The 26,305-nt window shown below is 61.1% G+C and overlaps 1 protein-coding gene across 8 annotated transcripts in view; it reads left to right on the plus strand.

Annotated features, from left to right (window-relative positions):
• Positions 1-26,305, plus strand: part of GRAMD1B (GRAM domain containing 1B) — a 166,263-nt gene that overhangs the window by 130,725 nt on the left and 9,233 nt on the right. For 5 of the 8 annotated variants that reach the window (XM_070400026.1, XM_070400029.1, XM_070400033.1 and 2 more), the window contains 13 exons: positions 5,480-5,603; positions 6,107-6,210; positions 7,166-7,261; positions 8,922-9,002; positions 12,151-12,266; positions 14,053-14,209; positions 15,850-16,039; positions 17,721-17,864; positions 18,663-18,781; positions 19,022-19,164; positions 21,013-21,116; positions 21,667-21,870; positions 23,808-23,898. In XM_070400026.1, coding sequence (XP_070256127.1) covers positions 5,480-5,603; positions 6,107-6,210; positions 7,166-7,261; positions 8,922-9,002; positions 12,151-12,266; positions 14,053-14,209; positions 15,850-16,039; positions 17,721-17,864; positions 18,663-18,781; positions 19,022-19,164; positions 21,013-21,116; positions 21,667-21,870; positions 23,808-23,898 — 1,673 coding nt within the window. Of the gene's footprint in view, positions 1-1,653; positions 2,097-5,479; positions 5,604-6,106; positions 6,211-7,165; positions 7,262-8,921; positions 9,003-12,150; positions 12,267-14,052; positions 14,210-15,849; positions 16,040-17,720; positions 17,865-18,662; positions 18,782-19,021; positions 19,165-21,012; positions 21,117-21,666; positions 21,871-23,807; positions 23,899-26,305 lie in introns of those variants that run through there. The other 3 variants (XM_070400028.1, XM_070400030.1, XM_070400034.1) reach the window with 2 other exon arrangements.

Here is a 26,305-nt window from a genome sequence, read left to right on the forward strand (position 1 = left end):
CTCCACGCTTGGCCCGCAGCTGTGCCCATGTGTTTGCAGGGAGTCCTGTGAAGACCAGCCCTGAGGGCCTGGGTCTGGGTGGCCGGGGCGGGGCATGTTCAGGCGAGGACACGGAAGTGCTGAGTTCCCCTGTGGCTGCTGAGGACTGGCTGACACGGGCGCAGGGCAGCTCAGACACGGGCTGGGAGAATGTTGGCGGGACTAACCCCAGGACACCGGACAGAACTGGGGGCTGTGCGGGCGCGTGCACACGGTGCCGTGTGAAGGGGACGGTTTTCGAGGCGAGGGAGGAACGCCTCACTTGGTGCAGGGTTTCGCGCAGCTGGCATGGGAAACCCAGCGTGCGGGGATGTGGCTGACGTAGAGCAGGTCCTTCCTGGAGAAGGTGGCGTGGGGGCGGCTGCAGGGAGGCTGTGCCCTGCGTGTGCATGAGGAGTCGGAAGGACTCAGACTTTTCCTCCACTTTCTCCAACACCGTTTCCCCGGGAGGCCTGGGGTCCTCTGGTCAGCATCGTCGGGGGTGAGAGTCGAGACTCGACCTTTCGGTGCGTTAGGTCACCTGGCACTGCTGTCCGTGCTGTCCCAGGTCGCCGGCTCCCAGGCACAGCGCTCGCCATCATGCAGGCTCGAGCCTCCTTAGAGTGGGCACAGCCGGGAGGGCTGCCTCTCCTGGGCATCCATGCCTTCCCAGCTCAGCGCTGTCTGCTTCCTGCCCAGCTGCTCCCGGAGCCCTGCGCCCTCCTCGCGTGGCTCCGTCCTCCCCGCAACCTCAGCGTCCCTGCGTGGGGCTGGCTCCTTTGACCTGGGCCACAGTCTCTGTTCTGAGCAGCTGCTGGGCCCTGCAGTCTGAGCCGCCTGGGAAACCTGGCCGGGCCGGCCGCAGGGCAGGGTCCCTGGGAAGGAAGCAGAGGCCTCAGACACCCAGTGCTGTGGCCGCAACCCCTCAGCCATCTGTCCAGCTTCTCCGGTCAGCGCGTCTGCTGTGAGACGGTCACCCCTCCAGACCTGTTGCTGCTGTTTCAGGGACCGGAGGACACGACGGGTCAGTGAGAGGAGAGGGGCCTCCAAGAAGGCCCTGGCTGAGTCTCGGGTTTCATCACCACAGCCCTGCCCCTGCCCCTCCTCACCCCTCCCCCACTTGGCGCCTGGTGGCTACTTTCCTTCGCAGGAAACATCTGCGGGGAGGCCAGGCGCAGGGGTTATTGGCCAGTGCCATCACCAGTCCTGTCACTTGAAGCAGTGTAGGCTCTGGCCCTGCCGCCACCTTCCTGACTGCCCCCACCCCCTCGGCCACCAGGGAGTCTAACAAAGAAGCTGTTTGCTGGTCAGCCCAGAGGAGTGCGGCTGGGAGGGAAGGGGTGTGTGGGGGGTGGGGGAGCGGCGCTGTGGCCACGGCCCTCGGTGGCCGCTCCGCCTGGGTGGGGCTGTGAGTCACGGTGTCGTCCGGAGCGGAGGTGGCACACAGGGCTGGGTTGGGCGGTGTGCGGGGCAGACGGGCGCAGAGCTGGGCGTTGGTGCCTGCCCTGGAGCAGCGCAGCGTGAGCCACTCTGTCTGAGTAGCCGGCGGCCGCTGTCTGCACTCAGCTGGGGGCACCCCCTTCCCGTGCAGCTGGCTGTCCCCCGGGGCCTGCGTTCAGACCTCGCTGCTCCGTGCACCTGCCGTGGTGGCGGCCCCTCCCGGCTCAGCTGGCACCTGGGAGTGGCTGTGCGCACGGACCGGGCGCGGGGCTCCACGGCCTCCCCTCCATCACCGGCCGTGGGCGACTGGCCAGCAAGCCCGTCCCGAGAAGCGTGCTGACCACACCCTCCGAGGGTGAAGTTTGTGCTGGGAACGGAGCCCGGAGAGGCCAGGAGGCCAGTCAGGGGCGCGGAGCCGAGGCCGCTGTCCACAGTCGGCCCAGCTGGGTCCAGCCCCAGCGGACTCGGAGGAGAGGGTCGCCTGGGGAGCAATGGAATCTTTGACGGAATGTGGGGTCCTCTGGAGCCTCCTGCTGGAGCAGGGCCGCCAGCCCTCTCAGTGGGACCCGCCAAAGGTGACTGAGGGGCCTGCCGACACGGAGCCCCGTGGCCGGCGTGGATCTGAGGAAATCCCGGCCGTGAGTGTCACCCTTTCTCTCTGTCTGTGTGGCCGTTCTGCCCGCCTGTCACCCCCTCAGCCCTGCTCCCCGAGGGCTCCAGACCTGACAGCCCCGGAACCAGAGTGTGCTGTTAACGTAGGCGAGCCTTGCCCTTAGGAGATGGCTTTCAGAGCATGGGGGGGCGGGGGGGGGGCGGGGGAGAGTCTCCAGCGTCCGAGGGGCCTGTGGTGGCCGCCGGCCGTGTCTGCGCTCGAGGCTCGAGGGGCGAGGGCTGGCCCACACCCAGCCTGCCGCCCGGAGAATCGGGCGTTACCTGCGAGCCTGGGTGAGGGAGCTTCTGTACAAGCGGCCTGGGGCCCTCAGAGGTCAGGCCGAGTCCGCCTCCTTTCCCCAGCTCTGCTCCGAGGCGAGGAGCGGGGACTGGCAGCCTGCCCGCACTCCCTCCCCCGGAGCTCCCACTGGGCACGAGAGCAGCGGGGCGACAGGTCAGTGCGGACGGAGCATCAGGAGGAGGACTTGCGGCTCCGGGACGCCTATGTCCAGTTCCACCCGAGGGGTGGGGCCGCCCGGGAGGCGCGTCCTCGGGCTGATGTTGGGGCTGCGCTGCACGGAACATACACCCCTTATGTGCTTCTAAGCACGCAGTGCAGGGGTGCTGAGCACATCCACATCGTTGTACGATCAGTTTCCAAAGCTTTCATCTTGCAGAACCATAGCCCTCTGGGTCACCCTTAACAAGGAGGCCGCCACACGGTGGGAGCTGAGTGGCTGACACAGACTCGGCCTGGTAGGCGGGCCTGTCCGCCTGTCGGTCCGTCCGCCCGTCCCAGGGACTGTGCTGACCACCTCTCGCTTGTGAAGTTTCCTGCTGGGTGCAGGGCCTCGGGGGAGGGCAGAGGCCAGTCCGGGCCTCAGCTTCCTCGGCGGTGATAGGCGGGTTGGGTTAGATCGTCTGCCCCCCTAAAACGACCCGCCTGTGGGCATGGAAGGCTGTTGGGCAGCACAAAGTAGGTGGACATCGCATCCCCACAAGTGAGTTCTGATGGGCGTCTGCTGTTTGCTCAGCACAGCGACCCCGAGGCCAGGTGGGGTTGGCTCAGATGGCAGCGTGGCTCAGGCCACACGCCCACTCAGTGACCACGTTCTTCGGGCAAGTGGCCTCACTTCTTTGTGCCTGGGCTTCCCCATGTGTAAAATGGGGTCATAAACACCCCGCGGGCAAGTGAAACGCTGTGGGTGGAGGTTCTGACAGTGCTTGGCGTGTGGAAATAGCTCACCACACGTTAGCTTGGTGGGGCTCTGGGGGCCACGTACACGTGATGAGGAACTGGGTGGTGGTCAGCAAGGGGTCCGTGTGGACTCTGCTCGGTGCGGCCAGAGGCGTTGGGATTGGACGCCTCGGCATCTGTCTGGCAGTAACATCTGGCCGGGGCGTGTGGGGTTCTGGGGTCTTGTCTCGCCCAGAAGGCACAGGAGTGGCTGCTTCCAGGCACTCACGCCCAGTGGCCCCGACACTTGGCTCAAGCACCTGGCAGGTGATTTTCAGTTTGGGACTCTGTGCGGTCGGTAGCAGGGTGTCCACTCTGACCAGGGCAGCTCATGTTCTAAGCAAGATAAACAACAGTTTAAAATCCATGCAAACAGACCGAGCAGTAGACGGCATCCGGGTCCTCTTCCGGAAAACCTCCCTGAACTGCAGCCATGTTGTCTGTTCTCTCTGCTCCCTGGAGTGCGCCTATGCCCCGGCGCAGGAGCCGCTCGGCCCCTGGCTCAGGCGGCCAGGGAGCCTCTGGCTGAGGTCGGGCCACAGCCTCAGCTTCCTCGCGGGCACCCGGCTTTGCAGAAAGAAAGAAATGGACAGTCCAGAGCCCATGCCACTATCGCAACAGCTATATGCCATTGGGTTCCTAGAAAAATGGGCCAGAAAGTGGGAATGGCCTAGAACAGTGATGGCGAACCTATGACAGGCGTGTCAGAGGTGACACACGAACTCATTTTTCTGGTTTATTTTTCTTTATTAAATGGCATTTAAGTATATAAAATGAATATCAAAAATATAAGTCTTTGTTTTACTATGGTTGCAAATATCAAAAAATTTCTATATGTGACACGGCACTAGAGTTAAGTTAGGGTTTTTCAATGCTGACACGCCGAGTTCAAAAGGTTCGCCATCACTGGCCTAGACCCAGCTCCCCCGTCACCGGACGGTCTGACTGCACCCGTGAGTCCTGCACAGCGGGCCGCAGTGTGCCCGGCAGCGTGCCGTGCCCCCGCTGCCATGCATGGCTCGCCCTGCACCGGGGCTTTATGGTCATCGCTGGTGCCTTTCATCTTCAGGGCACGTTTCTTTTTCTTTTTTAAGATTGTGAGCTTGGAGCAGGGTTTTCGTTTATTCATGGGGAACATGGTATTTCCAAGGAAGATTTGCTAGGGCAGTTTATGGGTATGAGTCTGCACTGAGGCACCAAAAAGCTAGGTGGGCACAGGGGCGGCTGGAGGCACAGTGGTGGGAGGAGGTGAGCGCTGGACCAGGAATCGAGAGATTGGCCCCTGACCAGCTGGGGCCGCGGACGGGGGAGACGCTCTCGCCTCAGCTTCCTCTTGGGTCATGTAAGTGCTGGGTTCGCTAATCTTTTGAAGGATGGTGCAGGCTGAGCTCAGGTGCCTCTAGGTGCTTCTAATTACTTCTGAAGTCTCTACTGCAGCGGTTCTCAACCTGTGGGTCGCGACCCCTTTGGCGGTCCAACGATCCTTTCACAGGGGTCGCCTAAGACCGTCCTGCATATCAGATATTTACATTACGATTAATAACAGTAGCAAAATGACAGTTATGAAGTAGCAACGAAAATAATTTTATGGTTGGGTCACAACATGAGGAACTGTACTTAAAGGGCCAGAGGGTTGAGAACCACTGCTCTACTGTGTGCCCAGCTGCTTGTCCTGTGGGTGGTTTGCCAATAGTCTGTAAAAGTGCGAGTCCCTGAGAAAACACTGGCCTGTGACACTGTGCTGGTCTCGTGTGTCAGGATGTTTTTCCATCATGAGTGTCACGCACAGCGAGCGCCCACCCACCATCAGTCTCGGCAACTTCTGAGGCGGGCGATGGGCACGGGGCGCCCCGGCTGCTGCTTCCTGCTGCTGAGGCAGAGGAGCTCCCGGGCGGCCGCCCTCTGCCTGTGTCTCTGGCTGTAACGTGGGCCCTGCTCGGGGCATTTGACTTTCTCACTGACGGACACGGGACTCAGAGCCTCTCACAGCACCGTTCTCTCCACGCGACGTCCCCGCCGCGCCACGCCCTCTGCCTGCCCTGGCCGCCTGGGCCCGTGGGACAGCAGAGCCTCGCTGTGCCTTTAGAACACGCAAGCAGGTGCTCCTCCTGCCCCTTCCTCCCCACCCCACAGAGCTGGGAGCACCCCCTGACCTCGGCCGTTGTCGTGCAGGTGTTAAGCCCCACTTACAAGCAGAGAAATGAAGACTTCAGAAAGCTCTTTAAGCAGCTTCCAGACTCGGAGCGCCTCATTGTGGGTGAGCGGGTGACTGGGTTGGGGGGCGGAGGCGGGAGGCCAGGAAGGAAGTCTGGGAGCTCTGGGACCTCACACGGCTGCTTCTGTGTAGAGATTCCCAAGTAAGAGCCAAGGCCGGTGAGAAAGGCTGTCTGGGAACAGGGAGAGGGGTGCCCAGAGCGCTGAGCACCGTGGTGGTGCCTCAGAGAGAGCCGACCTGGAGGAGTGGCTCCCACCCCCACCCCGCAGATGGTCGGCGGAGAAGGGAGGGTACTTGTGGGTTGGAGCCGGGCATTCGGGGATGAATAGGCCTTTCTGCCGCCTCTCGTGCCAGTTCCTCTGCCTGCAGGCAGTGGTGTGTCTCACGGCCTTCCTTTTCCCCGAGGATGAGACGCCAGGGACTCCTTGGCACTAGTTCAGACCTGGTGTCCCGTGTGTCCCGTCCCCCCCCCCCCCCACCCGTGCGGGGAGGGCAGGTGGTCGTGGGAAGTGCTTCCGGAATCTGAGCCCCCCTCCCCCCCACAGACTACTCCTGTGCACTCCAAAGAGACATTCTCCTTCAGGGCCGACTCTACCTCTCGGAAAACTGGATCTGCTTCTACAGCAACATCTTCCGCTGGGAAACTCTGGTAAAGACTGGCCTGCTCCGCGGGCGGTCCCCTGGGCTGGGCTGGGCTGGGCTGGGCTCAGCGAGCGGCCCCCACTCATCCCCCTGCGGGCTGATGCTCTGCCCAGCCGTGTGCAACTAACAAAGCACGGCCGAGTCTTCAAGGCCAGATCTCTCCCCTCCTACCCTCTTGGGTGTGGAAAAAAGTGTTGAGAGGATTTGGCAATAGTCGTTGCAAAGGCCGACGAGTGGGGTAAAGGGGCTTTGGCCTTGGGCCCCGGAACTGGCTTGCGCACTTTCTGGATTCCACTACTAATTAGCCGTGTGGTTTTAGGCGCATCCTTTATTCTTCCTTTGCCTCTCTCTCCTCACTTGTAAAATAAGATAAGATGGGAAAAGATAAACCAGCTGACTTGGCCCTAACTGGTTTGGCTCAGTGGATAGAGCATCGGCCTGCGGACTGAAGAGTCCCAGGTTTGATTCCAGTCAAGGGCATGTACCTTAGTTGCAGGCACATCCCCAGTGGGGCGTGTGCAGGAGGCAGCTGATTGATGTCTCTCTCTCATCGATGTTTCTAACTCTCTATCCCTCTCCCTTCCTCTCTGTAAAAAATCAATAAAAATATATTTAAAAATAATAATAATTAAAAAATTAAACTAGCTGACGTGTACGGTCTCCGCGGTGCCATGCTCTGTGTCTGAGCGGCACCGTGCTGGCACCAGCACATTTGTCAGCCTGTGAGCAGGAGAAGCGAAGGTCCCTGGACCGAGAGTCCAGGCCCCTGGGGCTCTGCGCAAGGAGTGGCCCCGCCTCGCCCCGTGGCCTCTGAACGCAGGGGCTACACCAGATGACCTCTGAGGAGGTTCAGAAACGGAGACGGGTCCGTTTCTTCTTCTGAGCGGGTGCCGGGTGAACGCCCTTCGCTGTCTAATGCCTCTCTGCTTGTTCTCGGTTGTCTGTCCCTGTGGGAATGCCAGCTGACTGTCCGTTTAAAAGACATCTGCTCCATGACTAAAGAGAAGACAGCTCGCCTCATCCCCAATGCCATCCAAGTTTGCACTGACTCAGAAAAGGTAAGCGGAGTCTCACCTTGGACTTGACTCCCCTCCCTAAGCCCCAGCCCCCAACTTCTGTGTTTCTGCCCTTCAGCTGCAGATGGGGAGGCTGCGGGGTTGGGGTGTGAGGCGGAGAGGGATGCTCTTGCAGAACTGCCTCCCGGGGGGGGGGGGGGGCAGGGAGTTTGGGAGGTGCAGGAAGGAGGGCCAGGACCCTGGACCTGGAGCCAGGAAGCCTGAGTTCGAGTCCTGCGACCGTAGGCAGATGCGTAGCCCTGTAGCCTCGGCATTCTCGGGTGTAAAAGGAGCGGCAGGACCATTTTAGATAGAAAGTCTTGAGAGGACATGACACATTTGAAAACACTAAGTTGTAAAGTGTAATGCAAATGTCAGTTGTCATGGTGTATCAGCAGAGCTCCCGAGGGCGCGAGGAGTCTGATGGGAAGGAATTGTCCTGTGGGTGCGGGGAACGTGGAAGATAAAACTTAGGGCAGAGAAGTACTAGGACGGTGACTGCCGCCTCGGGGGCGGGGGTGGACTCGGTTCCTGCCCGTCACAGGGCAGCTCAGTGACAGGAACGTCAGGGTCAGGTAGCTGTTGGTGTGAATTCTGTTTCTGGCACGAATCCGCCTTGTGAGTATAGAGGTCACCCAGCTTCACAGCCGTTTCTCTTTATTAGGTACTAGTGACCCGGTGCACAGATTCGTGCACATGGAAAGGAAATTAATTAGAAGGTGGCTGGCGGGGCAGGACTGGGTGAGAAGGGCCGGACATGCCCTGGAGCCAACCTCCCGCAGTCCCTCCCCAGCCGGCCACACCTAGGGAGGCGCTGCAGCTCAAAGGTCGTCTGCGGAGTGAGCAGGGTCCCTCCAGCAGGTGGGGTCCCTCAGCCTGGCCTGCGGGGATCGGGCTGAAACCGGCTCTTTGACATCCCAAGGGGTCCCGGAGTGCCAGAGGGCAGTTCTCTGGTGACGCACCCAGAATCGGGCTCCCTCCTCTCTGGTTCCAGGTGCGTCACCCAAGAACCACCGCTGCCAAGTCACCGAAGCTCGGCAGCTCCTGCGTTGAGCGTCTGGCCCCTGGTGGTCATTGTGCATCATAGCTACCGGTCAGACGGTTGCTTAGCCTTTTATATATGTAGATTAGCACTTAGGGTTATTTCCCAAGGCCTTTGCATGGTGTAAATAAAGTAACATCTGTGAGGCACCTAGAATGTGTTCAGACAAATCTGGTTTTGTCTGACCTCCTGCGTGTCATAAGGGTCCCACTGATGTGTACGCTCCGTGAGAGAAGAGGTCTCCTCCCGTGTTGTTTGCTGTCGTTCCCCAAGCGTGTGGGATGGTGCCGGGCACATGCTCACCCTGAACGCCCTGTTGAGTGACGGAATGAAACGGGGAGGATTGTCTTCCCTCCCCTTTAGGTTAGTTCACAGCTCCCCTCGCCCAGTCCAGCCGGTAAGGGAAGCAAGTGTTCCGTGGAGATGAGAGCTTCGAACAGGGAGGGGAGATGAGGGGAGCAGGTGACCAAAGGCCTCAGGGACAGTGGGGGCCGGGATCGCGGGCCTGAGAGCCGTGGCTGAGGCCGGAACCGATGGCTCTCGCACAGGAAGGAGCAGCCCGTCTTCGTCCCTGTGTTGCGGTAACCCTCACTCACGTTTCTGCCGTTTCCTTGCACCCAGCACTTCTTCACTTCGTTCGGGGCCCGGGACAGGACGTACATGATGATGTTCCGGCTGTGGCAGAACGCGCTCCTCGAGAAGGTGAGCACTGCCCAGCCCCGCCCTGAGCCCAGGACCCGCTCCCACTAGCATGTCCTCCCCCTCGGCGTGGGCCCTGTGGAGGGGCTGCTCTTTACCGGGGCGCCGGCCGCTCCCAGAGGCCCAGGTTTCCTCATGGTCCGGAAAGTCCCCCAGACGTGCTCACAGGTGATGTCACCTGAGTCCGGAAGTCGCCTGCCTCCCAGGGCCTGCTGCCTGGCCGGGGCCCCCGGGATTTGTTCCTGTCGGGTGTGATAAGGCACAGACACGTGGAAGTGACTCTGAGTTTTACACTTACACATCTGCCCCCGGGGCAGAAGTGCAGCCGCTGGGAAAGCGCAGGGGGTCGGGAGGCAGAGCCTGGGGAGCCTGGGCGGGCCTGAGCCTGTGAGGTTTTCCCCGGAAGGAATGGGGGAGGCTCGGCTGGCAGGCCAAGCACACTTAGGATTGGCTAGTTTGAACAATTGAGTGGGGCGTGGGGTATGGAGACTGCCTCCAGTTGCCTGGTACTCGTCCCTGGGGTAATGAGGGCAGGGGAATGTGGGTGTGGAGCATGAGAGCTAGATAAAGAAGTTGGTGGGGGTACGGGCTTTGGATTGGCTTGTTACACTTGGAAGGTGTGCCCTTAGGCAAGTTTTCTAGCGCAGGATGAGCTGACACTGGGCAGGGCAGGTGCTCCCTAGTCAGCAAGGCCTCAGATGCCAGAGCATCAAAAATATAGAAACGAGAGAAATAGTTAATACAGCCCAGCTGACTACTCGAGTGTTTGAAGGACACTGTGGAGATGCATAGATGAAGGAGGTGTCATGGTTGCAGCCCTTGGAGAACTCCCCTAGACGTGCCGTGGGGTGCTGAGAAACAGCCCCCAAGCCCGAGGAGACATGAGAAAAGGTTATGTGATTATAGTTATATTGTCTGTGACATAACTAAGTATACGAGTGTACCTGCCTTGGCGGTAGCCCAAACTTAATACTATTTAAAGCAGTGGTTCTCAACCTGTGGGTCGCGACCCCTTTGGGGGTCGAACGACCCTTTCACAGGGGTCGCCTAAGACCATCGGAAAACACATATATAATTACATATTGTTTTTGTGATTAATCACTATGCTTTAATTATGTTCAATTTGTAACAATGAAATTGGGGGTCACCACAACATGAGGAACTGTATTAAAGGGTCGCGGCATTAGGAAGGTTGAGAACCACTGATTTAAAGGCTAGTGAGTACGCCGAAGCCGGTTTGGCTCAGTGGATGGGGCGTCGGCCTGCGGACTGAAGGGTCCCGGGTTCAATTCCAGTCAGGGGCATGTACCTGGGTTGCGGGCACATCCCCAGTAGGGGATGTGCAGGAGGCAGCTAATCGATGTTTCTCTCTCATCGATGTTTCTGGCTCTCTATCTCTCTCCCTTCCTCTCTGTAAAAAATCAATAAAATATTAAAAAAAAAAAAAAAAAGGATAGTGAGTAGATTTGTCACGTAGAGTCTGTTCCAACCCAAAGGCTGTTCAGCCCTGTATGAGTCCTGTAACTTATTTGGTCTGAGCTCTCTGCCTTTGTTAGCCATCAGTAATGGTAAAGCGATAATGAGTTTGAGTCTCCACGGGCAGGTTTGAATTTTCCGTTCACAATTACTGTCATTTCTACGCGAGACATGTCATCCATGTGGCTCACTGAAGTTCTAACCGAATGGCTGTAAGCTTCTGCCTCATGAACAGGGTCTCCCCGTGGCGCTTGTCCTGATGGTGGCAGACAAGCTGAGCCCCGTGGAGCTGGCCAGGGAAGGCTGCATGGAGGAGGCGAATTGTTAAGAAGGGCAGAGAGGTAGATGTGGCCCAGGCAGGGTTAATGGTAGACAGAAGGCCAGAGAGAGGAGGAGGAGGCCCAGGTAAAGGAGAAGCGCCTCCCTCTGGTGCTGTGAGAGCCAGCACAGAGCTGTCCTCACCCCCCCACCCCCACCCCCACCCCCACCCACACACACACCTCTACCCTGCAGCTTGGAGAGAGCCCTGCCTCTGTCGTCCTGGGCAGGTCTCTAGACCCCTGGCTCAGGCACCCTCACAGCCCCTGCTTCTTAAACGCTGCCTTGAAGAGCACTCGGGTTCTTTATCACAGCGTTGGTGCTGTAAGTTCGCCTCTGGAAGCAGAGGCGCATAGCGCCAGGCGGGCCACGGGGGAAGCACCAGGCAGCGAGCGCGAGGGAAGCGTGGGCGGAGCCTGTGAGGTTCTCCCAGGGAGGAATGGGTGAGGCAGGGTAGGCCGGCCAAGCAGACTTGGGATTGGCTAGTTTGAGTAATTGAATGGTTTTTGAGGATATTGATGCTTCTGTTTTTCTTAGCGATCCTGCCCTCCTTTTTCATAAACTTTTGCCCACCGCCTTCCCCCCCCTCCCAACCCCAGGCGCATCCGTGGTCTCCACCTCTGATCTCAGTTCTTTGAAAATCGGTTGCCTCTTTCCCAAATCTTTGAACCTCATGAGCGCTAACTTTTCTTAGGATCGTGCTTTTGAGGAGGAAATGAAGACACCCAGAGAAATAGAAAAACTGGAACTGGTACCTGGGGCTGAGGGCAAACTGGTTCTACTGAAGAATAAAGAAGGGAGGATTGAGGTGGCCAGGAGAGGGCAGCGACCTTTGGGGCCCCTTAAACTCTGAGAAGCCTCCAGTGGCTTCTTCCTGCAGGGCCACCTCTGAGGCGCCCTGGTTCTCGGATGTGGACCAGCAGGGTGTGCCCGGCGCTGTCAGTGCAGGAGATTTCCGCAGCGTCAGGGAGGCCGGCTCAGAGGGTCTCTGCTGCGCATCCCATGCCCAGATCAGAAGCCCTGTGGTCTCCCTGGCCCACGGGGACCCCAGTTCATTGCATAACGATGGGCCTCCTCCAGAGGAGCCGAGAGCGGACAATGACCGTCCCCACGGGCCGTGGTCCCTGTGGACGGGAGTTGTGTGAATAGGCCCAGTCCCGGCTGTGATAAAAGACGTCGTCTTGGGCAGAAGAGCGGGGTCTTGAGATCCGGCGAGGAGGGCCGGGGAGGTGCCGAGGTGGTCATGGAGGCCTGGCTCTCTCGGTCCAGCCAGGGGGAGCCCTCGGAGACCAGCTCACTCGGAGCCTCTGTGGGGAGGGTCCCAGAGGCAGCACCAGTGTCCCTGTTGTCCCTGCAGCCGCTGTGCCCCAAGGAGCTCTGGCACTTCGTCCACCAGTGCTACGGGAGCGAGCTGGGCCTGACCAGCGACGACGAGGACTACGTGCCCCCCAGTGACGACTTCAACACGATGGGGTGAGAGAGGGGGCGGCTGCCCAGGGAGCCTTTCCCGAGGGGCGAGGACAGAGTGAGGGCCACGGTGGGGATGGCACCTCAGGCAGCCCCAAAGGACAAAGGACGTGAGGGGTGACCCAGGAGTTGCCTCTGGGAAGGCCTTCCTTTGGGGGCGCGGGGGAGCAGGAGCTGGCGCTGGGCGGGTGGGAAAAAGGGCAAATGGGAGAGGCCGGGTCAGGGAGTCAGCAGGCAGGTTCGCGGGGCCTTTGGGCCAACGTGACGCTGTCTTTTAGTCAGAGGCGGTGAGAAGGCTGTGAGCAGATCATTGATAATATCCGGCTTCACGTTTCGACAGGACCCCTCTGGCTCCTGGGTTGAAGGAGCAAAGGGGGCACGCGGACTGGCTGGGAGGCTGCTGAGGCATTGAGCTCATTTAGAGGGGGTTGGACCAGGAGGTGACAGCGGGAATGGAAATGAGCGGTCAGTATCTGAGTATATTTTGAAGGTAGAACCAGAGGATGTTGCAGGATTTGCTGGTGGATCAAAAGGGAACCACAGGTGGCTTTGCGTTTTCCTTGGATTTACCAACTGGAAGGACAGAGTTGCTCCACACTGAGGTGGGCAGGAATCGGGCAGCACGACTTCGGGGGGAAGAACGGGAGCTGGTTTCAGGCAACTTGAGTTTGAGAGGACTGCTGCCCAAGGGGAGGCGGAGTTCCCTGGGGGTCTGGGCGAGGGACTCCCCTGGGAGCACAGCAGGCAGCCCTGAGCTCGCTGACGCCCAGATGCCTGAGCGGGTGTAGGAAGAAGGTCAAGAACGGGGCCTGGGAATCCTGGCCGAGAGGAAGGAGCAGCTGAAGGAATCGTGGAAGAGCCTTCAGTGGGGTGGGAGGGACCTGGACTTTCGTGTCCTGGAAGCCAAGGGAAGGAGCCTGTAAGGAGAAGGATGTGGCCCTGTGTCGATGCCGTTGGTGGTGAAGGAAGAGGGGGTGTGGAGTGAATCGGCGTGCTTGGGGTCTGGAGGCAGCGGAGGCCGGCGGTAGTGAGAGGCACCGAGGAGGAGGAAGCCAGGAGCACTGGGTGTGTGGTCCGGAGACCGGGCTTCGGTACGATTCCTGAGACCTGATGGTGCTGCCACCCAGCTCCTGCGGGTGTCTACTCGATTGTCTCTAAATGCACATGGTGACTCACTCGGACACGTCCCGGTGAGGTCGTGTGTAAAGTGTGGGTCCCATGTCGTGGTGACGACGTCTCCCTTCTTCGGGGCATGTGGCGCGTCTGTGGTGACCCTAAGGGCATCCACCTTTAGCTCCGGAGGGTTCCCCGCAGGTGCACAGGGCCAGGAAGTCGGCCAGCTGTGGCCTGGGCTCTGGACAGGACCCCACAGGCACTCGTGTCTGAGTTCTGTCCCCGTCACTGTGTGGGGAAGAGCATGTACGCTCAGAGCCAGGTGTTCGATGCAAATGGTCAGGTTGGGATGGAATGCGGGGATGGGGTGGGGGAGGGGGGAGGTGGAGGGAGGAGGGGGGGGGGGGGTAGTTTAAGACAAACAATGGTCCTACTTTAGGGATAAATCTATGGAGGGAGCATAGAAAAGGTGAGTTTGGAGCCAGAAAGTTTACTTGGCGTTGGGGGTCTAAGGTGGAAAGGAGGTTTTAGGGGGCGTCTTAGGGGGGCAGGGGTAGTTGGAAGAGGATCAGGTGCAGAGCAGAGACGCAGGAAAGCCACCGTTTTGGATGGGTGGGTGGGTCTGGTTCTTAGAATAGCTTAACCCTGAGGTTAGCATGGCTCGTGGTGCCTTTTTCAGCTACTGCGAGGAGATCCCCGTCGAAGAGAATGAAGTGAATGACAGCTCGTCCAAAAGCAGCATAGAGACCAAGCCGGATGCCAGTCCACAGCTGCCCAAGAAGTCCGTCACCAACAGCACGCTGACGTCCACCGCGAGCAGCGAAGCCCCCGTCTCGGTACGGTGAGCCCGCTGTTCCCCCTCCAGGGCCCACGGTCCTCGCTATACTAGTGCAGGGGCAGGAGGCCCCATGGAGAGACGGGCTTGCTCCACGGCAACAGGGTGGCCCGAGCTAGTGCTGGGTTCTCGGTGTCTCAGGCAGTAATTTTGTTTGGCTTCTGAGCAGATGAAAACCATCCAGGTTCATCGGGTGCACTTCGCTCTCCGCGGACGCCTGGCTCAGCCCCTCTGGGGGAGAGCTGTGCCAGTCTTGCTTTCACTGCCTTGATCTGAAGGCGAAGTTGTATGTGAATATAAGAATACTAGAGGCCCGGTGCACAAAATTTGTGCACGGGTGTGGGGGGAGTCCCCTCAGCCCAGCCTGCACCCTCTCCAATCTGGGACCCTTTGGGGGATGTCCGACTGCCCTCTCACTATCCTGGACTGCTGGCTCCTAATTGCTCACCTGCCTGATTACCCCTAACTGCCCCCTGCTGCTGGCCAGGTTGCCCCTAACTGCCCCCCCCCCCACTGGCCTGGTCACCGCTTACTGCCCCCCCTGCTAGCCTGGTCACCCCCAACTGCCCCCTCTGCTGGCCTGGTCACCCCCAACTGCCCCCCCTACCAGCCTGGTTGCCCCTCACAGCCCGCCCCCACCGGCCTGGTCGCCCCACACAGCCTGCTGTTCAGTCGTTTCGTCCTCCCTCACTAACCCCCCTGCCGGCCTGGTCGTAGACAGCCATCTTGTGAGGGCGTGAGGGTTAATTTGCATATTACCTCTTTATTATATAGGATAGGACTGTTGTCTGATTATTGGCTGACTCAGTAGAGAATAGTTTTGAGTTCCTAGTGTGCACACTCTGCTTTATTTTCTCACTGTTGGACTTGGTGAAAGAGACAAAAATGTGTAAGAGGGACCTCCCTGTCCCTGAGCTCAGTGCCAGAGGAGAGAGGAGCTCGATGGAGGAAGGGTCTGGGGAGCTGCCAGGTGGAATGGCGGGTCCTTGGGAAAGAGTCCCAGGCGCCGTGTGCGCGGCAGCGTAGCGTCAGCCTCCTGGCCTTAGGGCCAGAGCCCAGTCTCCAGTTTCCTCCTCTGGGGCTGTGTTTGTTCCCGCCCAGGGCTAGTGGGAAGATGAATAAAAAATGCTGCGAAGCCCTGGTCGGGTTTCTCAGTGGTTAGAGCATTGGCTGCACCTCAGGGGGTCGTGGGTTCGAGGCCCGTCCTCTGTTGGGGAGTGTGCGGGAGGCAACCAGCCAATGTGTCTCTCTCACATCGAAGTTTCTCTCTCCCTCCCCTCGCCCTCTACTCTCTCTGAAAAAAAAAAATGGGAAAAATATCCTCACCCCTTGAGCAAGGATTTTAAAAGATGCTTATGGAGCCTTTGAGCCTCTTAGAAAACAGGCCCCAGGGAGAAGCAGGCCTACGCTGACCTGTCGCAGCGGCCGCGCTCCGCTCCGGGGGGGCCTGTGGCAGAAGGAGCCACTCTGCCCTCCCGGCTTGCTGTGCCCTTTGGTGGCCAGCGCGGGCAGAACTTGCCCAGGTCCTGGCCTCCACGTGGGGGACGACCCAGGGCCAGATGCCAGCCGGCTGCTGCTGTGAACGGGAGGGCGCCCAGCCGGCCCCAGCTCCCCGTTGGGTGACTCTCTGTCTCCACCCAGTTTGATGGGCTGCCCCTGGAGGAGGAGGCGCTGGACGGCGAGGGGCCCCTGGAGAAGGAGCTGGCCATGGACAGCATCGCGGCAGAGAAGATGGAGATCCTGGCACCCGTGAGCTCCCCTTCGCTGGACTTCAACGACAACGAGGACCTCCCCACCGAGCTCAGCGACTCCTCCGACACCCACGACGAAGGTGGGCGGGGGATGTGAGGGGTGCGGGGGGCCTTCCTCCTCCGTGCTGAGGGTGGGGAAGGTGCCCCAGGTGGAGGCCGAGTCGGCGGCTCCTGGCGGAAGGCTGGTGGGCAGCAGAGCCGTTTTAAAGGTTCTCTGGTTATGCGCATGGACCCCTCTCAGGGCCTTGCTTGCAGGAACATCATCGTTCCAGCTTTGTCTTCCTTTGCTCAACAGATGAGTGCCTTGTCCTGCTCCCCAGGCCTGTCACTCACTTTACCCCCCTCCCACGTTGGCGCTGGCTGGCCCTGAGCGCCGTTCCTCCCAGGGGCGGGCAGTGTCTGCGGCCGCAGGAAGCGCAGCCCGCGCTGCACCTGGAAGTCAGTAGCTGTGATAGAAACTGGCTGTAGTGCCTGCAGCCGGGATCTGAGACCCGGACCCTGCCCTTCTCCAAGGTTCTCAGAGAACAGCCCTCACTTCCCCCCGCTGCTTCTGGCCTCACGCGGAACGTGCTGCTGCTTGGTCCGGGCGGAGCCAGATGCAGTGTTCGTGGGCTTGGTTGGTGGTTTGTGTGCCTCCATGGAGGAGGGGCCGGTGCTGACCTGGTGAGCGGATGGAGACAGTGCGCATTCATCGCTGTGGTCTCTCCCGGGGTCCATCCCCACCGCTCCCCCTCCCCACCATGGCCTCCTTGGTTTTCCCACCCCCGTCCCGGGGGCAGGCCTGGCGAATGCCTGTGCAGGTTGCTCCTGCATCCTGACCAGGTGCCATTCGTGCAAACTGACAAGTCAACGTTCTCTCCCATACAGTCCTGGGCACGGACCCTGTAGGATGCCCCTGAGCTCCTCCCTGGCCCCTCAGGGTCTCGGGGCGCTTGAGACCCTACAGCAGCCCCGCAGGCGCAGTCATCAGCTGCGGGCACCCAGGCCTCGGGGGAAGCACGGGGGCTCCAGCCGCTCACCTGTACCCTCAGCTACATTCTCCTGGCGCAGACAGAAACTCCAGGCATTTAGAAGTTACTGCCCGCCTGCCAGGGCTCAGTGGCTGAGCGTCAGCCTATCGACCAGGAGGTCACAGTTCGATTCCCGGGTGGGGCACAGGCCCAGATTGCAGGCTCGATCCCCAGTGGGGGAGGAGGGACCGGAGGCAGCAGATCAATGATTCTCTCTCATCATTAATGTTTCCATCTCTCCCTCTCCCTTCCTCCCTTAAAAATAAATAAGTAAATAAATGTAAAAGCTGTTGAAATCGTGGAGACTGGGCTGCTTATGGAAGGAGAGGAGCCCTAGTGATCATGGCCTGCAGAGCCGCCTCAGAAACTTACACAAACCGATGACTACAGGGAGTCAGCGTCTCTGAGCACACCCCTGTGGGCAGTGCCAGTCGCCGGCGTGTAGACGCAATGGCTGGTCCTCCGGGTCCCAGCGAGCCCGGGAAGTAGCCATGTGTGTAGATCTTAGTCTGAGGGAGCTACCTTCATGAGGGAGCGTGAACGTGTAAAAGCAGACGGCACATTCCCGAACTCTCTGTGAGGGCTGAATGCAGGGACTGGCATCGGAGGAGCGGTGTGCGTGCCAGGGACGGAGGAGTCGGTGCCCACTCCACGGCTCCTCGCCCCGCGGTGGCCGCGCCCGCAGCAGCCCCCGGGCATCGCTCTGTGTCCCCCGGGCCCCGCCTCACAGTCACTGTCGTCCTCTCTGCAGGGGAGGTCCAGGCCTTCTACGAGGACCTGAGCGGCCGGCAGTACGTGAATGAGATCTTCAACTTCAGCGTGGACAAGCTCTACCACCTCCTGTTCACCGACTCGCCCTTCCAGCGCGACTTCATGGAGCAGCGGCGCTTCTCAGGTGCTCCTCCCGCCACCACCCTCTGTCCTCTCTTCCAAGCACCTCCTGCCAGGCCACGCTCCTGCAGGGCTCTGCTCCTCCCGCCCCGGGGCTGCAGCGCGGGCTCACCCACCGGGTGCCGGGCCAAGGGCTCGCAGAGGTCCAGGCTGTGCAGGGCACCATCTCAAGAGCAGCAGCTGCCACTCACTGGTTAGGCGCCTGCTGTGTGCCAGGCACCGTGCGCTACCGTCTCATCCTCACGCCTGCCCCGTGTGCGAGGATGGTGACCCCACGTGCCCTCGAGGACACTGGGACTCAGGCTGTTACAACCTCGCCCAAGGCCATGCGGCTAAGAAGGGGCTGAGCCAGGCTTCGAACCTAGGAGTCCGGAGGCCATGCCTTATGCCTCCCTGCTCCTGTCTCCTCCCTGCGCCCGTCCTGGCCCAGCGAGGCACCGTGTCTGAGAGAGCAGCTGGGCCTCGCACAGCCTGCTGCCGGGAGGGGAGGGCATGGAGGACATGGCTCAGAGGAGGGGCTTGTTCCCAGGGTCCCAGGCCCTCGTCACAGTCCCGCCAGTGTCGCCAGCGTCCCTGTGGGCGGCCCCAGGACCTCCTGCCCCGTCCGGGAACAGTCAGTGTGCGGTGCCACAATGAGCCTCTTTCTGCCTAACTCCCCCTCCCCCAGCCTCTCTCTGCCCTCGGGCTCCCTTGGCTTCCTAGGAGGCCAGTGGCTCAGCTGGGTCAACAGAAGTTCCCTGGAGGGAAAGTCGCTGGGGAGGCACCTCTCGCCCTCCTCACTGCAGGGCTCTCGCCCCCTCAGATATCGTCTTCCACCCCTGGAAGAAGGAGGAGAACGGGGACCAGAGCCGCCTGATCCTTTACACCATCAACCTCACCAACCCTCTGGCTCCCAAAACGGCCACCGTCAGGGAGACACAGGTGAGGTGGGAGCAGGGGCGGCTGGCGGCCTCTGTCCTGCGGGGAAGGTGCAGCCAGGTGTGCGGGAGTTTCGGGTGCAGGTGCTTCTCCTGGACACGCAGCCCGTCGCGTGCTTAGATGCCGCCATTTCCAGCGGCGCCGGGTCCTCCGTTCAGACGCGGGGGTCGGGTGGGGCGACGCGGGCAGGGGCCCCTTCCCCGCCTTGCTCCTCGGCAGCATGTCCGCGCTTCCTCCCCGCAGACCATGTACAAGGCGAGCCAGGAGAGCGAGTGCTACGTGGTGGACGCCGAGGTCCTGACCCACGACGTGCCCTACCACGACTACTTCTACACCGTCAACCGCTACACACTCACGCGCGTGGCCCGCAGCAAGAGCCGGCTCAGGTGCGCTCGCCAGGGCTCGCCGGAAGGGTCCGGAAGGGCTCATGAGGTCCTTACGTGGGGAACATGCATCTCTCCCAAGGAAGGAGGAGGAGGCGGTGGGAGATGGGCCTGCTGGCCGTCCCTTCTCCACCTTCTTTCCAGTCCCTCTCAGACCCTCTTCCTGACGGCTGTTCTCACTGCGCCTGCTCGCTGCGCTCTGCATGTCTGTGGTGCAGTGTCTGTAGCTGCTGCTGCTTGTGGTCTGTGGTTTAAAGTGCTGTCTGGAAGGTGCATTCTTTAGAATGACCGAAGGAGGTGGGCTTATTCTCACTTTTCAGACTAAAAACAAGGTTTGTAAGTGGAGTAGCTTTGCCAAGAGTCAGATTCCCCGTGAGCCTGAGACCAGGTCTAGGAACCAGCCCTGGCCCTTCCACCGGCGGCGCCACCTGCCATGCACGCCCTGGCACAGCGAGCCCTGCTCAGGGCCAGCCCCGGGGCCCCTGTTCCCAGCCCTCAGCTCAGGGCCCAGCCCCTTAGCGTGCACACGCTGCCGGGTGATGGCGTGAGTGATAGCATCTGCTGTGGGCAGGACCGGTCCGGGCACTGGGGTGTGCATTCGAGGAGGAAGGAGCTTGGACCCTGAAATCTGAAGAAGCCGTACCCTGGAAAGTCTGGCCCTTTGTACTCCATAAGCGTCTCTAGACGCCAGCGGCGGACCTGCCCCACGCACCTCGCGTCTGTAGCCACAAACCTCGCATGTTAACGCTGGTCGCCCAGTGTTAAAGTCAGACTTGCTGGTGACACCTCCGGGTTTGTAAAGAAGACGGTGGTAACTTAAATTCGCAAATATTCCAGCACATGTGGAAGAAACTCCAGTATCATGGTTTCCATTTAGACGCGTGGCCGTTAACTGGCTAGACATCCCCCAGACCCCCCACAGTGATGGTTACAGACCTGATCTCAGGCCACGTTCCTTTGGTTGCACGGAGGGGAACTCACTCGTGTCGTTCGAATAAAATTGCTGCTCAGAGAGATGCCTGGAACCAGGACGATCTGAACACCACACCCGACAAAGGGCTGCACCTGCTCATCGCCTCCTGACAAGATGTTTGTTTTGCTGTCTGTGCAGCTCTCGGCATCTGCTCCTCCTGCCACCTCCCACCTCTCCCTCCTCCTCCCTTCGCTCTCCTCCCCCCCCTCCTCCCCACAGTGTCCGGGTTCTCCACGCCCGCCTCCTTGGAGGAGCTTCTGAATGGCTGTTCTTTCTGTGCACTTCTCGCCGCGGTAGCTTGTTCCCCAGATACAACATTCCAGAGGGGCCCCCCAGCCCAGTGAGCAGGTGGTGGGCGGGCGGCGATGGCCGCACGAGCAGCTCACCGCAGGCTCAGGCGCGGCTGGCGTCCCGGAGGGAGGAGACGGGCAGGCAGTCAGCCTGGAGCAGGGACACACGCTGGAAGGAAGTCTGGGCAGATGAGGATGAGCTGGGGAGAGGCACAGGCCCGGCTGCCTGGGGAACACGAGGCGGGAGGAGGCGGCCGCAGCCAGGCTGGTGCTCCTCCAGGGAGAAGCGATAAAGCCCAGAGCCCGGTGGAGAAGAGGCGACCACAGCTGGCGGCTGCTGGGCACCCTCGGGCGCCCCCGGAGGCAGTGGCGGCATGAGATCCCTCTGGGCCCGGCTTTGGAGCCTCCGTAGCCTTCATCTGCGTGAATATCTGAGGCTCAGGGAGGTTCCTCCTAAAAGCAAGGCTACAGCCCTGGCGCCACTGACCTCGGAGGGTGGCCAAGGGGGTGATGTGTGTGGAGCCGCTCCGGACCTGGGCCCGGGCTGACCTTCCCGGGCAGCGCTGACCTCGGTCTGGCTTGTCGCAGGGTCTCCACTGAGCTGCGCTACCGCAAGCAGCCCTGGGGGCTGGTGAAGACGTTCATCGAGAAGAACTTCTGGAGCGGCCTGGAGGACTACTTCCGCCACCTGGGTGAGCGGCCCCGGGGACCCGGGCGGCTGGCACGTTCAGGGAGGGAAACGTGGAGAATGGGAGAGGCGGGAACAGTGAGGGGTCACGGGCCCTAAGCCTGCCCTAAGCGCACACAGGTGTGGCTCGGGTGTGAGCACGTGCCCATTCCAGAACCCGCCTGCTCTGGGCCGTGTCCCGGGACCTGTGACCCCGCTGGGAGCCCGAGGTCCATCACAGGGATGAGTGTGGTCGCGGGAAACGCTGTGGAGGCACCGTAGGGAAACGCGATGCCCTCAGCGGTGCACCTGAGCCTGCAGGTGGCAGGAGCCCGTCGCCACACAATGATGGCCGATCCAGAGGGGTTGGGCTGGGCTGGGTCCCCGCAGGCCCTCCCTGTCCACGCCCCCCCGCCCCCCAGAGTGCAGTATCCAAGATGCTTTCCTGAGGGAGGCCTTGCTGGGGGCAGATGGGGGCAGATGGGGGCTTCCGAGGCGGAGGGGAGGGCGGTGGTGGGGGAGAGGCAGGGTTTGGGGCAGCGGGCAGGAGCCGCTGACGGGGCTCCGTCTGGCAGAGAGCGAGCTGACCAAGATGGAGAGCAGCTACCTGGCTGAGACGCACAGACAGTCTCCCAAAGAGAAGGCCAGCAAAGCCCCGGCCGTGCGGCGGAGGAAGCGCCCCCACGCCCACCTGCGGGGGCCTCACCTGGAGGAGGTGCTGAGCCCCGTCACCACGCCCACCGACGAGGACGTGGGCCGCAGGGCCAAGCATGTGGCAGGTGGGCGCGCTGTGCGTGTGCCTGTTCCTGTGCGTGTGCATGTGCCTGTGTGTGTGCGTGCCTGTGTGTGTGTGTGCCTGTGTCTGTGCCTGTGCGTGTCTGTGCCTGTGTGTGTGCCTGTGTGTACCTGTGTGTGTGGGTGCACACCTGTGTGTGTGTGCATGTGTGTGCCTGTGCCTGTGTGTGCCTGTGTGTACCTGTGCGTGTGTGTATGCCTGTGTGTGTGCATGTGCCTGTGCCTATACGTGTGTGTGCCTGTGTGTGTGTGCGCCTGTGCCTGTGTGTGCATGTGTGTGTACCTGTGCGTGCGTGTGTGTATGCCTGTGTGTGTGCATGTGCCTGTGCCTATACGTGTGTGTGCCTGTGCCTGTGCGTGTATGTGTGTGAACCTGTGCCTGTGTTTACCTGTGTGTGCCTGTGCGCGTGTGTGTGTGTGCCTGTGTTTGCCTGTGTGTGCCTTGTATGTGTGTGTGCATGTGCGTGTGTCTGTGTGCGTGTGCATGTGCGTGTGTGCGTGTGTGCCTGTGTGTGTGCGTGTGCCTGTGCGTGTGTGCCTGTGCGTGTGTGTGTGCGTGTGTGTGTGTGTGCCTGTGCCTGTGTTTGCCTGTGTGTGCCTTGTATGTGTGTGTGCATGTGCGTGTGTCTGTGTGCGTATGCATGTGCGTGTGTGCGTGTGTGCCTGTGTGTGTGCGTGTGCCTGTGCGTGTGTGCCTGTGCGTGTGTGCGTGTGCGTGTGTGTGTGTGTGCCTGTGCCTGTGTTTGCCTGTGTGTGCCTTGTATGTGTGTGTGTGCATGTGCGCATGCCTGCGCGTGTGTGTGCCTGTACGTGTGTGCGTGTGTGCATGCGTGTGTGCATGTGTGTGTGCGTGTGTGTGTGTGCGTGTGCCTGTGCGTGTGTGCCTGTGCGTGTGTGTGTGCGCGTGTGTGTGTGTGCCTGTGCCTGTGTTTGCCTGTGTGTGCCTTGTATGTGTGTGTGTGCATGTGCGCATGCCTGCGCGTGTGTGTGCCTGTACGTGTGTGCGTGTGTGCATGCGTGTGTGCATGTGTGTGTGCGTGTGCCTGTGCGTGTGCGCACTTGCACAGAGGCCGTGTGTCATTTTCATGGAGCCATTAACACTAAGGCTCTGTGCCCTCCTATTGCCATTGCCCTGTCCGTTCCTCGGCCCCTGCTGGCCCAGCGTGTGCTTGGCTGGGCAGAGCTGCCCTTGGTGGTGCCCCACACTGCCTGAGCACCACGTGCACCCAACAGACTCGAGTGTGCGGTTCCCACGTTGTCGGGAAATGCGCCGGGGCAGCCAGAGCTCAGCCCCAGAGAGTGACCACCTCCCAGCCAAGGTCCGGGGTCCAGGCGGCCCCCACACAGCCCCCACGGGCCCACCAAGGACCCGCCCTCCCGGGTAGCAGACACCCTTGATGCGTCCCCCCTTCCGTCAGCCGTTCCAGCCTCACGTCTCCCTCAGGCATGGAGACCTGCAGCTGTGAGGCCTTGGAGCTCACCGATCAGGGTTTCCACACGGCGCTCCCACGCACCTGGGTGTTCCTCAGGGCGGACGGGACAGGAGGGGCAGGAGCTGGGCGGAGTGGCCGCCAAGCCCCCGCCCCCGCTTCACTCCCACCAACCGGGCTGCGTCCTCCGTGCGGGATGGCTGTCGAGCGCTGCCCTGAGCCGGCTGCGCACTGGCGTGGCCGGTGGGGAGAATGCGAGCCGACAGCGTCTGTCCCAGCCCAGCCCGTCCCGCCCGCCACAGCTGCAGGCCGCTCTGCCCTCGCTGAGTCCTCGCCGTGCAGGCCGGCTGAGTTTCTTTAATTCGGTGACTTGAATATCCACTTGGCCTGACCCCACCCACTGTCCTTCCCGGGGTTCTGTGCGAGGCCAGTGTCTCAGCAGTGTCGGTGGACTTATGGGCGTGATGGTGACGCCTCTGTTCTCCCCGCAGGCTCCACACAGACACGGCATATTCCTGAGGACACCCCCAACGCTTTCCACCTGCAGAGCGTGTCCAAGCTGCTGCTGGTCATCAGCTGTGTGTAAGGATCCCAGGCTCCCCGACCCCCTCTCCACTGCCACCTCTCCCCTCTGCCCCCTCTCCCCCTCCCCTCTCTCCCCCACCCACTGCCGCCTCTCCCTCCTGCCCCCCTCTCCCCCACCCACTGCCGCCTCTCCCCCTGCCCCCCTCTCCCCCACCCACTGCCGCCTCTCCCCCTGCCCCCCTCTCCCCCACCCACTGCCGCCTCTCCCCCTGCCCCCCTCTCTTCCACCCACTGCCGCCTCTCCCTCTCCCCCCTCTCCCCGACCCCACTGCCTCCTCTCCCCCCGCCCCCCTCTCCCCCCGACCCCACTCCTGCTGCTGCCTCCCCCCCACCCTCCACCTCCCCAGTCTCGGCAGGTGCATGAGCACCCTTACTGTCCTGGGGTTTTGACCTCTCGTCTCCCCTCTCCGGATCAGTTTCTCTGTGTGTCATTTCTGGCCTCTTTGCTTCGTTTCCTGTGGCTTATTCAGCAGCTACTATGCCAGGCCTCCAGGATGCCTGCAGCACCCATGGCCTCTGGGAACTCAGCCTCAAGTGGGTGGTGCAGAGAGGAAATTCACAGCGGCCCAGCCTGGCCTGGACTCTCACCGGGGCTCTCACAGAGCCCGTTAGGGGCCCTCACTGTGGTGAGACGCTCTGGGGTCTGCTCTGTGCCGGGAATTAGAGCCGTGCCCTCGAGCCCACACGCTGGCAGGTGGCCAGGCAACACCAGGGACCAGCCCAGGAAAAGGACATGCTGACTTCACTGTCAGCAATCTAGAGTCGCTGCCATCACGCTGTAACACTGGGCTCCATGGTTCGCACAGGCGGGTGCTGGGCTGGGAGAAGGTGAGCGGAGAGCAGGGAGCCGTGAGGCGGGCGAGCACAGCTGTTGGATGCGCAAGGCCAGGAGGAGTGACCGCGGCGGGGCAGGGGAGGGCAGACGTGCTGGCGGCCTGAGGGGAGGGGCGGGGACGCTGGTCTCAGGGAAGGGAGGGCCTATGCTCCCCGACTGTAGATGGTGTGTCACTAACAGGGATCTGGAACGTGGTAAAACCATAGATTCCCAGACGCAGGGGGGAGGGACGCTTGGTGGGACATGGGCTCTGGAGGGAAGTGGGTGGCAGGTGCTGGGTTATTGACAGGCAGCAGCCCCCGTGGGTGTGGCTGACATCACCCGGGATAGAGTGTGAAGGTGGGGCTGAGGACAGACCGGCGGCCATGCAGGCCAGGAGCCGGCGGATTCCGGGTTGGCCTCCTTGTCGACCCCTGAAGGCCCGGGGCCGGCCACAGCAGGGCCCTGTGCCTGACAGTCTTTGAGTTAATGAGGTTTTTGTAAAATCCATAGCCTGTGCTTTTCCATACGCACACCCTGTGTAGCAAGAAGGAAGATGTGACGTTCTTCCGAATGGGGCTAGGAAGCCAAGATATTTACCACATTAAACACAAAGGCAGCTGTAAACCAGCAAGATTGACACTTAGCGTCAGCACTTTAAAGCTACCCGTGCTGTTGTTGAGACCAAGTCTCCGATGTGAGGTTTGTAGATGGAAGACCAGCCACAGGTTAGATTGTGTTTGCCCTCTGGCTACACTGGGATGTGGCTTAAATAGAGAAGGGGCTCGCCTGCGCCCACCACGTGGCGTTGGGTCTGGGGGCTTTGCCGCTTCCCAGCAATCAGGCTCCTCGGGCAGCCCGGGGGGTCTGCGGGCAGCGTGTGTATGGGCTGTAACAGCCAGTTGGCCTGCGTCCGGCCAGCCGAGCCCCACCTGCCGGCCCGGCCCACCTTCCTCTCCGCTCAGAGCACTTCTGAGCCTGCACTCACACAACCTCCCGCGACCTCCACTGAGCAAGACCCAGAGCAGCTGCCCAGCTGGTGTGCAGCTCCCCCTGGAAAGGTGGGCGGTGCAGGCCGGCCCCTGACATTCGGCCGGAATCGGGGGCCTGTGGGGACTGGCAGCCTGAGAACTCCACTGAGTAGCCTCGGGGATTGGCAGGTGTCAGTGGGACACACAGGTGAGACGTTCAGCAACTTACATGCACACGCACATGCACACACGCACATGCACACGCATGTACACATGCAAACACACATGTGCACACGCACACACACTCAGGTAGTTTGTAAGGTCGAAGGCACAGCACAGGTTTTCTTTCGTTGTGCTCTCTGTCCGTCTGTTCACTTTGTCTTCCCACCTACCACCCCTTCCCTGCATGTGCCTGTGCCTCCTCCTCAATGAAGGCGACGCCTCGTTAGGTCTCCCGTGTACAGGACGCTCCCGCGCCGCCCTCTGATCCACGCAGCAACCCGCAGCGTAGGTGTCCTTGTCCCGTTGGGCAAGCCGGCTCTCTGAGGAGCTGGCAGACTTGATCAGAGTTAACCTGTGAAGTGGCGAGCCAGGGTGTGCAGCCGCTTCTGCGCGTCTG

Source organism: Myotis yumanensis, unplaced genomic scaffold, assembly GCF_028538775.1.
Source record: "Myotis yumanensis isolate MYYU_CA2020_CCGP unplaced genomic scaffold, mMyoYum1.0.hap1 SCAF_19, whole genome shotgun sequence".
In the NCBI taxonomy this organism is placed as follows: domain Eukaryota; kingdom Metazoa; phylum Chordata; class Mammalia; order Chiroptera; family Vespertilionidae; genus Myotis; species Myotis yumanensis.